This window comes from Anser brachyrhynchus, assembly GCF_964034855.1.
Source record: "Anser brachyrhynchus genome assembly, chromosome: 12".
Classification (NCBI taxonomy): domain Eukaryota; kingdom Metazoa; phylum Chordata; class Aves; order Anseriformes; family Anatidae; genus Anser; species Anser brachyrhynchus.
Window position 1 is genome coordinate 12,968,893 of NC_137707.1, and position 12,210 is coordinate 12,981,102.

General features: G+C 53.3%; 1 protein-coding gene across 1 annotated transcript; it reads right to left on the reverse strand.

Moving 5' to 3' along the window:
• Positions 1 to 820: 820 nt before the first annotated feature.
• On the reverse strand, positions 821 to 11,616 carry LOC308176364 (purine nucleoside phosphorylase-like; the record flags this gene model as incomplete). The annotated part of the gene is made up of 6 exons (XM_080551988.1): positions 821 to 2,955; positions 3,779 to 3,969; positions 5,585 to 5,760; positions 7,357 to 7,460; positions 8,430 to 8,599; positions 11,594 to 11,616. The coding sequence occupies 6 exons, from the start codon at positions 11,614 to 11,616 to the stop codon at positions 2,714 to 2,716; spliced, it is 906 nt and encodes a 301-aa protein (XP_080408114.1). The 3' UTR covers positions 821 to 2,713.
• Between the last annotated feature and the right edge of the window lie 594 nt (positions 11,617 to 12,210).

The window sequence follows — 12,210 nt, forward strand, 5'->3', positions numbered from 1 at the left end:
GGCTCAGCCGATGATGGACGTGCTTAATTAATGACGAGGATGGACGTGCTTAATTAATGAGAAGGACACAGGGCAGTGCAGGCGGGTGTGGGGCAGGGGCTTCGCGTCCCACTGGCGCCCATAGGGTGAGCAGGGGGCCGAGGGGCCGCCCCGAGGTGCTGAGGCTTTTGGGATTGGGTTTGGGGGCTCGGTGCAATGGATACGGCCCCGAGCCCAGTGGTGCTGGGACAAGATGCAGGCACGGGAAGGGAGATGCTGCGCCAGCATCCATCAGGACGGATCCATGCCGGGATGCTGAGAGCAGCCTCAGAGTGGGCACAGAGGCACCAACAGGTGCCTTCGCTATTCATTTTACAGTTTCTGCACCCCCAAAAAACTTCCTTTTCCCTTGGGAGCAAGATTCCTCTCTCTACCCCCTTGCTTTTCCTTCCCCCTCCCTTCAAAACTTTGCCACCGAGAGAGGCGAGAGGATGGGGACAAGAGCATCAAGTCTTTGTCAAGAAGATCTAAGTTTTGGGGAGAAATACACCAGAGCCCCCTCAGTTCAAATGCAGATTTTTGGTAAAGAGAAACATCTAAAGGACTTCTGATAACCTGAAGGCAAAGCACACATGCAGGTGCCGAGCAAGAACAAGCTTTATTTCCTCCCTGTTTCCTCCCCACGCACCATCCCCCACTTGCACTGCTGCAGTCCAGCCTTCTGAAACTCATCAGCCATGACAATGGTTGGACCCCAAATCCCCTCATTAACCCCATATATCCCTCCCTCCCCCAAAGCACGACTTCCGAAGCACCCAGTGCCGCACCCCACCCACCCCTCGCAGCACCAGAAGGCCGGGTGCTCAGAGTTCAGGCTCCCCAAGTCACCCTCGGGTGGAAGAAGAGCCCCCAGATGTCACCAGGCTCCAGTGCTATTTCAAAAATATTTCTACGGAATGATTTGGCAAAAAGAGTTAGGCATGGGGTAGATTTTCGGATGAAACCCCAGGCTGTAGCCATGCACAGGGTTTCACCCCGAAAGCCCCTTCTGGAGGGGCCGAGGGCTGTGCCTGGGCAGAGGAGCGCACCCAGCCACCCCCAGGCAGGTCCTGGTGCCAGGCTCCCCGGGGACTCCCGCCTGGCTCAGGAAGAGCCAGCACCACACAGGATTTCGGGAATTATCTGGCCTCTCTCTGCCCTGTGACAAGCACACGCTGGAACAAGCCCGAGAAGGGAGCAGGCGAAGCCGGCTCCTCGCTCACACACGCCAGTTTTCGTGTCTCGCTGCTGCTAGGCCTGAAAGGGCCACGGCTTTATAGAGGGGCTGGAGTCTCCTTGCTGCGGCACGTTGTCACCAGGACTGGTCCCTGGGGAGCTGTGAGTCGCATGGGACGAGGCACTGGCTCAGAGGGCACCTCCAAATGCAAGGAGGTGCTGAAAGAGTGACCCAGCCAGCAGGATGCCGCCCCGCAGCACTGCATGGTGCTCAGCACCCGAAATCGCGGCGTGAGGGGCTCCAAGCCCACTGGACCAGCTCACCCAGCCACAGCATCCTCCCGTGTCCCAGCCAAAGGGGCGTCCCAGCAGGACGAGCCTGCCCCGGGGGGTGGCAGCAGCCATAAACAACTGCTCAGCTGCATTTCGGCAGGCAGACTGGGAGCTCCCCACGCCGAGCTGGGTGTCTTCGGTTCACGCCGCTGTGTCAGCCGCCAGCAGCTCTGACGGTGACGGGCTTTGTGGCGAGCTCCAGGATAAATGAATGGAGAAGGCTACCTGATAATTACAGTCGCTGTTTCACACCCAGCTGCAGCCGCTGCTCAGCTCGGCCTTTGGGGAATAATGAACAGTGCTTCGTTAGGGCGCATAGCCACCCTTCTCTGGCAGATCGGCGGCACGCTGGTAAAAGGGAAGGGGACGGCCTCTGGTCTGTCTCGTGCTCTCTGCTACGTTCATTTTCTTCGTGAAAGAGCACCAGGAAAACCAAACCGGTGCCCATTCCCCCCTAATTCCCGCTGTAATGTCACCTCAGTCAACACCATGAACCACCGGTGCTACAGGAGCACAAATTTGGGGTGAAGCTGGCTCAGACGGTGACCGCTCCATCCTGGGACACCAAAACCCAGCCTGGAGGGTGCAGGGGGCTGGGGGCAGGCAGCAAACGGCCACGGAGCCGGGCAGTGAGCTGAGGGCATCCCGGGGTGCAGAGACCACAGCAGCCCCTTGGAGCGCACGGGGGTGCCGCAGTTTGCTTGGCAGCATCGCTTGCTCCATCCACACTGGTCTCACCTGCGGCCTGCCCTGTTTTTTGTACCCGGGTCCTCATCCAAAACTCGGTCTGTCTCTGGGCTTCCAGTGGCTTTGGAGCAGGCGCTAACCAGGCATCCCCAGCAGACACCGAGCCCCATGCCCGTCTCTCCAGCTTGCTCCCGGCTCGGTGCGATGGGAAGGACCTGTAGTAGGGGCAGGAGCCCCACGGCAGCCCCACAGAGCCTATGGTGCCAAGGGACACACAGCTCTGGGGATCTGCGAGGGGTCGGTGGGGGCTGTTTGGTGCCAGAACACTGCTAAGGCCTTCCTTGGCCAAGAAGGGAGCTGGCTGCTACCCAGGGGTCATCACGGCAAGTTTCAAAGCAAATCCTGGCCGAGGCACGGGGACAAGATTCCTGACATGTTCACAACCACGACAGCGGGAGGGGACAATCTCACCCCAGCACTCTCTGGCGTCCACGTGCTGTTATACGAAGGTAAGTGGCTGCGGTCGGGGGGAGCGGGGGCTCTCCCCGAGGCGGGCGGCGAGGCGCGCCACCAGCCTGCGCAGGGCTTCAGCCCGCGCCGCCGAGACGCGCAGCACGGCCTCGTGGCTGGTTTTCTCCGGGCTGCTGTAGCTCGTCGCCGCCCTGTTGGTGATGAGGGACAGCCCGAGGACGCGGAGGCCACAGTGCCTGGCGACGATGACTTCTGGGACAGTGCTCATGCCTGCGGTAGTGGAGGAGAGGACCGGGATGAGTCGGAAGGGTCGGGACTGGCACCAAAATGAGCTCTCCCCAAGGCTCCTGGCCATGGCCCTGTCTCATTCCCTGCAGCTCTCTGGCTCTGATGGCTGAAGGCTGCAGCGCTGCCGGGCTCTGGGTGCCCGCAGGCTCCCTGCCTCTCCCTAAGGTGCATCAGGCTGCTCGCAGCCCTGCCACGAGGAGCACTGATGTGCTGTGTCATTCGTTCGGTTCTCAAAAGGATATCACAAAGAAGAACTGCTGTGGGCAGCTGAGCTCCCTTCCTCACATACAGCAGACCTGCACGTGCTAAGGAACAGCCTTCCACGAGCTGTTCCAATGACCCAGGACGCCCTGAATCACGGCCTGGAGGAACCTGGGGACCCTAACACTTACCTTCCTCGCGCACAGGCAGGAAGCTTTCCACGTCTGCCCTTCCTAAACCACCCAGACTCCTGTGGAGGACTGCTCTGTACGGAAGGGGCACAGAGCAAAGAGCACCACAGTGTTAAAAATAACAGAAAAGCACTGTTTGTGATTGGGTCCCACCGAAGTGGAGCCACTGGAGTGTGGGAGATTTGTTGTTTGGGAAATAGGCAGGTTTTGCTGCACCCCTTGTCCTGGACAGCCCTAAGCACACAGAGCTGTGCTGCAGAGCCATCCTAGGAGATGCACTAAGCAATCAGGAATACATTTCTCTAGGCCAAGGAGACTTGGATGGAGACCAAAGAGTGGGAAGAGTCATCCATGGGCAGAACAAGTTATTTATGCTCCTGTCCGACCCCACAAGACCAGCCCGTGCCTCTTACCCACAGCATCTGCCCCCAGGGCCTGCAGCACACGGCTCTCGGCGATGGTTTCATAGGAGGGACCGGCCAGCATGCAGTACACCCCTACGTGGACGAAGCTCTGGAAGCCCAGCTCCTGCGCGCTCTCCATCGCCAGGCCGAGCAGATCTGGGTCGTAAGCATCAGACATGCAGGGAAACCTCACGCCAAGCCTGCAGGGCAGGAGAGGGCACAGCGAGGCTGGCATCGCTGCCACTCCTGCCAGATCTGACCCACTGAAGCCCTCCGCATGCCTTTTGGAAGGTCTGGCTTCAGTTCCTGGCACAGCAGGGTCACACGTGGGGAGATGAGCAGGTGTAGGAGCTGCAGGGCCACATTTAACTTTCATTCTCTGCTTCAAGGCTGGGTCTCCTACTTGCTCTGGATCTTAAGACAGCAGCTCATTCCTGCTGAGTTATCCCGGTCCTGCTCCTGCCTGAATCCTACCATTGAGTCACGCACAGCAGCAGTGATAGCACGGGCTGGTGCACTGCTGCTAGCTGCAAACCAGCTCCCAGCCGCGTTCCCCAGCTCAGTTCAGTTGGGTGGATCCGGTCCCTCACCCAGGCTACTGAAGCTCTGGCAGGCTTTCATGTTCCTCCAGTTGAATGCTTAGGGCAGTAGGTGGCTTATTTTGTGCTCATAAGCCCTAAAACATTATAAACAAACAACTTTCCTATCTGCTCTAAGGGAATAAGTATTCATCAGCATGAAAATTGCTTCCTTCCTGAAGGACACCCAGCAATGCCAAGGCTGGTCTCTAATTTACTAAATCAAACCCCGAGATTCTTGCCTGTATTCCCTTTCCACATCACTTCGTTGCCTCCAGTTTTTCTGTTGTGCTCAGATAAACCCTTCCTGGTGGCTGAGTTGGACTGCCTTTTAGAAAGGGTTTGCTCTTGTGAATCAGCTTGCAAAGTATTTCAGGACCCTTTGCCTGTTCTGACACCTCGGCCAGCACCACAGAAGCCCCCAGGCGCTGCAGCCTGCACCAGGAAGGTGCCTCTGGGGGCACTTAGACAGCTGTGCTGCCTTTGAATGCCGTCCAGACGAAGGTATTGTTTGGTCGGTGCTTTTCCTCCTGCTCCTGAGCAATTAGCCAAGTCCAGAGAGCTGCAAGCACTCCTCCACGCGGCTTCTTTGCTTTTGATCATTTTTCCTCCAACCCCCAACAATACCTATGGAGACATCAGGATGTTCTGCTTTAGATGGGCACTGTCCTAGGCTAGAAGAGGCCATCGAGCCCAACCTCCTGCCCAAAGCGGCTGTGTCCAGTGACAGCAGCAGCCCGGCGGTGAGGACGTGTTACCAGCCCCTGTGCTCAGCCCGCGGGGAGGATCCTGCACGCCCAGCACCGGATCCCTCTGCCCCAGCTCACGGCTCCCAGATCCAGAGGCCTCCGGGGAGGCTGCCAGGACAACCACCTCCCACCAGGCTGCTGCCTGCAGGGGAGCCGTGATGCTAACGAAGGCTCCCCAGTTTAATGAGCTGCTTACACGGGTGGCGTTGGTTCCCCTGGGGGGAGCTGGGTCCAACCTCCACCTCTCAGCATTCGTCAGCAGGCAAAACCGGCAGCCTGAGGCTGGGGTAGGAAAGGATTCGCTGGCAGCACGGGGCTGAGGGCTTAGCCAGGGACTAGGAAAGATGCAATTAGCTGTAGGACCACTTAACTCCAACGTGGGCCAGTAGGAAATGAAATGGAAGAGGAGCTGAGCTGCAAGTCCACAAACATCCCACCCTCTCTTTCTGCTCGCCTCGCCCCGCTGCGGGAGGAGGAGGACTTCTTACCTCTCATCGTTTGGCCCATGCAGCGGGTTCTGCCCTCCCAAGCCAAACATGCTGATGTGGTCTCTGATGAACATGATGTCCCCCACCTGGAAGTGGTGGTTCAGTCCCCCGGCAGCATTTGTGGTAATCAAGACCTCCACCCCCAGGAGAGAGAAGACCCTGACGGGAAAGGCGACCTGCAGGGACCAAAGGCATACATAGGGTGAAGACCACAAGGCTCAGCTCAGGTGTTTGGTATTCCAGGAACACGGTGCGAGGTTGGGCTTCGCATGGGTGGGATTGCTAGATCAACTGAGAAGATGCAAGGATGCAAAGAAGAAAGAAATCAGAGCGGACCGCTAGTGAAATCAAAGTTCAAACAGGCATTAGGTAGCTGGTCAATTGTCCCTGTTCAACTACAAACAGCAGCAGGAAAAGACAGGACGACTGTGACCATCAGCATTAAGAGCGTAGGAAGGATGGGGAGAAAAGAGGCAGAGCAGACGGTTCGAACCAGCCTGCAGTGCCCTTCCTGGGGAGAAGGAGGGTTTGCAGGCAGCTCACGCTGTGCAGAAAGAGGCCTCCATGAGCCCACAGGGAGATAAACCAACCCTTTTCTCCGATTTTAAATTCCCCCTAATTTAAATAAAAATACTTCTAAAGTTTTTAAACATATTAAAAGCTAATTCTGAAATGAATACCATTAAAATTCGAGCCCACATTTATTACAGATGCACTCAGGTCAAATAAATGCAGCACAAAAAGAATATGCAGATAATTTTTTGCTCGCTGGCAAGGCCTTGCAGAGATCAAACCGCTGTGCTGATTGGAGAAACTACTTACGCACATGGACCTGGAGCTTAATTGATACACCAGCTTCTTTACAGCAACGATGCATTTTGCAGAAGTACAGAGAGTGCCTTCTTCATTTTGGCTTATTCACACTAGTCTGCATCAGTAACCTGCTTATTGGGAGTTAAAGAACTACTGGGAACTGAAAAAAATAAAAAAGTTTGATCTTGAGGAGTAAGGAAAGAACTGGAGTGATAGCTGTTGTTTCTAAAATGCTAAGGAAACTGTGAGCAGAAATGATTTCCTAACTACGGACATTAGCAAATGAGTTAATTTTAATAGACAAACATGTTTTGATAACCTGGTTTTGGATCAAGTACGTTAAAATAGTTTTGTTCTATAAAAGATGCGTTGCCAAGAATTACAGTTTGTATCCATATGCCAACTGACCTTGGCCACAAGTAAAACCTCAGACCCAACCAAATAAGAGAGAACCCACTAAACTATCAGCCAGTAAGGGATATTTGGGTTTCCTAACAGAAATCTACATAGGGGCAATAGTAGGGAACATGAATACTAGGAAACTCCCATAGCTCCGCGTGTGAACTGGGAGACTACACCAAATTATACCAGCTGATGAGTTCTTTCTATGGGGAAAAAAAAAGCCTGAAACTATACAAACATGAAAAGATGAAAATAGATTATTCCTATTAATCAGTTTCCTGGCTGCTGCTTCGAACCATGATTGAACTGACCGAGTGGAGCCACGTGAATTAACCTGCCTCGCACCCTACATGGCTTTGTGGCTGCCCAGCACCAGCTCTGCCTGGAGGAAGCTCTCACTTTCAATTCCCCATTTAATTTTATTCTTGTGGGAGAAATCCATTTGTACTCTCAGTGCCAGAACTACCCCCCCGCAGCTAAGCATCAGAGCAAGCGGTTGCTTTCACCTCTTTGCAAAAACCTCTTTTGCTGCAGGAATGATTTGCCTGAGGACTCACCGCGCTGCCGGAGTACCCTTCGTAGGAGTGGAAGCGCCCCTGCATGCACACGCACGGCTGCCCGCTCAGCTCCCCGAACACCAGCCTGCCCGCGTGCCCTGCGACTGGAAGGGAACGGTGTCACTGTGGGTACCGGGCTCGGGGTCTTGGGTTCTGGAGGGATTTGTCGACTGATTATGGGTTACAGCATGGCCAAGCGCTGCAGAGCTGGGGGCTGGAAGGTAAATACCAATGACAAAGTACAAAACCATGTTTTTGTTTGGTTTGGGGTTTTTGAAATCTTCCCGGCTCTTGTCCTACCATTCAGCCTGATGAGACCACTGCTCCTGGAGCACGCCACCAGAAGGAGCTCTGGCAGTGTGAGGAGCTGATGTTGGTGCATCTGAGATGTTGATTTCTGCTCACTGGCAGGTGGACCAAGAACACAGCATCTCATTGTGCCCTACAGAGTCGTGAGACGCTCAGAACAGGCAGCCAGGTGTGAATTTGCACTGACAGCCTGCGGCTGATATTACCATTTCTTGAGTTTCCTTCTATCTAAGAAGGCTTTTCTTTCAGTTATAGAATCATAGAAATGTTTAGGTTGGAAAAGGCCATCAAAGTCACCAAGTCCACCCATCAACCTGGCCTACCAAGTCCCACCACTAAACCACGTCCCTTAGTGCCATGTCCACATGTCCCTGAAACACATCGGGGATTGGAGACACTACCACTTCCCTGGGCAGCCCGTTCCAATGCTTGACCACCCTCTCCATGAAGAAATTCTTCCTAATATTCAACTAAACCTCCCCTGGTACAACTAGGGTCCATTAATCAACAGGAACTCTTCCTTGGTGGTAGCACAGTTTAGTTACAGCTATCACATGAAGGTGTGGTGCCTGGTATGGGACAAGGGCTCGTGGATGTTACTGAAACTGGGGTCACGACGCAGCTCTGTGAGCGCACATTTCCCCACCGAGGCACCCTTTGTGCCCAAAGCCAAGAGCTGAGGGAAGGGGTGGGTGTTGGTCTGAGTTGTCTACGTCTCTCCTGCTGCTGCTGGATGGGTTGCTGATGCCCGGGGTCGTGCCAACCTGTGCTCCGTGGGAAGTGGGGGATGTCCTCGTACGGAAAGACTGCCTTCTTGTCTAGCACCTCAGCCAGATCGCCCAGCCCGGACCCGCAGATGATCGCCGTCTTCAGGCGCTGAGCAGTGCGGGCTCGTAACCAATCTGCTGTTTCCTTGCACACCTCATAGCTGTTCCTGCAGAAGGAGAAGAGGTCAGTGAACCTGTCAGGCCATCCGAAGAACAAATTTCAAAAGATAACAGTCCTGAAAAGGTGCAAAGGAAAAAAAATCATTAAGACTTAAATGATAGGAGCTTCACTGCTATTATGGAAGATGTTCCTCTATAGCAAACACTTAATCTCATATTTTACCCCAGGCCACTGCCAAATCATCTGAATCCTCTCTGCCAGTTCTATTCTGAAGCGGAAACTGGCTAATGATACCTATATAACACAAATGTCACAAGGCATTACAGTTCATGTTTCTGATGCGTTCTGGTCTCTCCCGAGTTAGTGAAGGAATGGAAAAGCACAATTAGTCTGAAAAATTACACCCTATGTGTGTGCATGGGGATGTTCAGCCTGTGATGGGGAGGTACAAGAGGAGACAGGTCCAGGGGCAAGCACCATCTGCAGAGATGGGGAACCCAAGCTCCAGAAGCGTTGGGTGCCATAAGCTCCCCAGGGCTTCCTTCCAGAACTGGCCATGCTTCTCAGACATCCACCTGCTCCATACCTGGTGGTTTCACTCGAGGATGCTGAACGTGGATCTCTTGTTCATCCTCTCCATGGGGTTACACCTAGGCAGGAGGCCCAATGACACAAGCCTACTTGAAAACAGAAATTAAGCTCAGGAATTGGGGTTCCTGGGTTTACGTTGTCTGTTTTCAAGGGGGATGCTCGGATGCTTTGCCAAAAATGGGTTTTATCCAGCGCTGGGGCACATCGCTGGAAGGTGGGATGGGAGAAGCTGGCATTGCATTGCCTGTTTTGTACCTGTCTCTGTAAGAGAGAGAGCTTTGATATTCAGGCCTGGCTTGTACTCTTCAGTCCAGTATTCTTCAGATGCATTAGTCAGTTTTGAAATGCAATCAATAGAAGATTAATCACATAATCCTGCTTAAAATAGGACAACAAAGATACTTTCCGAAAGTCAATGGCAAGGTTGATTGGAAAGTCTCTTCAAAAGCACGGGCGCTGATACCATTTCTTGGTAGCAAATTGGTCATTGCCACCGATGGGTACAATTAGGGGCTGCAACCAACACGGGTGGGGCATGAAAGGCTGCTCTGCCTATTGTGGGCTGCCAGGGCCAGGTACCACGATGGTGAAGGTGATTTAAAATCGATTGAAGACACTGATAAGCAGTAGCTTCATGATTTTCTTTTTTTAAACCAGGTTTCTTTTTTCTAGTGACCTTGTTTGTGCTGCAATTCTGCTGCCTGCAGCCTTGGAGGATGTGCAGAAAAGCTTTCAAAGTGGTGCTTCGCACCCCAGGAGGTCTCAGGCCACTGATGAACAGGACCTAAGTGTCATTGTAGACCTGGTTCATCTAACTGAAGCACCATGTTCAAGCACAGGATCTCAGTTCTAACACTTTCTTCCTTCAGGCTGACGAGGCAGATAGTTACTGCACGGGCTTCTTCTGCAAGCTTTTTAATCTGCTAGCTGTCCAGCTGCTGCTGTGTGTCCTGCCTGGTGTCTGGTACAAAAATGCTCCTAGTTAGGATCTGTGATGTCAAAAACACCTGAGTATCTCACAAATTTGTGATCCAGCAGGAAGAAAAAACTTCCATAGTCCTGAGTTAAAATGAAGTCATTTAGCTGAAATATTTTTCAAAGGAGAAGTCTGGAAATGAGTGTATTTACCATAACATGTTGTTGAATTTTCCAAGTGCACCCTAAGCTCTTAAAATACGCAAAAAGTATCAAATTGACATTATTGAAGCCTACACTCATCTGACTGTATTATCCCTAGCCCAGCTACAGCTGTCCCAGACAACAACTTTAAAAGTGCTTTACATATATTACGGAAGGACTCCCCACACATTTCTGTTGAATTACTGTAACCCTTACCTAGAAAAAATGTTGAATAACTAAAACCCTTAGAGGGAACCAAGAGAATTTCAATGCAGCTCCCAGGCTGATGAGGCACCTGTGGCAGACAAGAGAAATAATGAGGTCACCAGCATCTGCTCTCTCACTGAAAACTGGTCCCCAACCTCTTTCTCTTTTTGCATTTTTAAAGAAAGGTTCACATGCCCTTGAAAAATAACATTTAAATAATCGACTTTATTCCTAAAAGCCCAGAAAGCTCAGGACGGGATGACGCTGATTCAACAACAGCTGAAGACAATGGGATTGACTGAGCTGTACAGACTTTTGGGAGGGAGGGGGACTTTTTTTTTTTCCTTCTAGTGCTGTCCTTTGCACTGAGCTCCGTGATGGCAAAATCCATTTGCTGTGTCTGCCTGCGAGGCTTTCTGCTGGGCTCCCAGGAATTTCCCGGGTGCCCAGCAGCAGGAGACCACGACCCACGGGTCAGTGAATGCAGCATTCAGCCTGCAAGTGCACGAGGCCGAGGTCCGTGCGGGGTTTTTGGCAGCCTGAATGGGTACATGAAGTACAAAGCCCCCTGTAGCTGCTCCACCTCCCACCACGCACACCTAATGATAGTGCTCAGCGGCATCGCTTTGGATTAAATCACAGGATCAGCTGAAAGCACAATCCCCTGCATTGTGAGCGCTGTCATCCGCTGGAGAGCTGCATCTGCTGCAGAGCACAGGACTGCCACCGATGACAGATCCTTTATGGCACAAAAACCCCCACTCGTTCTGCTCCTGGGTTGGCTGAAAACAAATCCATGTAAAATGCAGCTGTGCCGCAACAAGAGATGGAGGGTTATGTTTCAGAGGGGGGCACACGTCTGGGCGACCAGCGCCTCTGTCTCCACTTCATGTTTGCACCTCCTGGCCACGACCTCTGCCAAGGTCACTTGCTGGCTGCCGAATTTCATAACGCCAGCACCTGACGCGGGCAGACGGCCAATTTCTCTCCGGTAACGAGATGTTTGCTCCCGAGCAGCCTCTGCCTGATGGCAGGAAGGAGGAGAGGGAAGCAGGGCAAGGCAGCGCGGCGCAGCTCCCCCATCCCCTTCCAGCCTCACCGTCCCCGTTGCACGGCGCCTTACCTGTCCTCCTCCGCACAGGCCATCCTCCACCCTGGCTACCCAAAAAGAAGGGGATAGCTGCTGGAAATGGAGCCGTAGCTGTTGGAAAAGGGCAGAAAGGCCGAGGAGCGGATGCCCACGGGATGCCCCCAGCTGGGTCCCGTGAGGCTCAGGTCCCCAAGGAGCTGGGGACATCGGCTGCTCTGCTCTCGTCCAAACGACGCCGAGCTCGGCGGAAAGCTCAGGTGTGAACTTTTATAACGTGGGTGAAGCCTGGAGAAAGTTCACACGCAGCTTTTCAGCAGCCTCTCGGAGCGGAGCAGCTGACAGCAAATCTGCATAGGTGTCACCTGCTGCTGTGACATCCAGACCCCTGGGAGCACGCCGAGCAGGACAGCCCGTGCCACACAGCCCTGCGACAAACAATGAGACATCCCCGTGTCCCTTACCTGCCCATTTGCTCCTGGCCCCCAGCTCCCCCCAGCTTTTCGCTCATTTAATGGCTGCGCCCATCTCGAAAAGAAATACTGCCTCCGGCTATTCTAAGCCTGTTCAGCTGATTATATCGGGGAAGAGAGGAAAAAAATAAATCAGGCCCCACCCTACACCTTTCTGATTTCCAAAGATGCTTCCAAGGC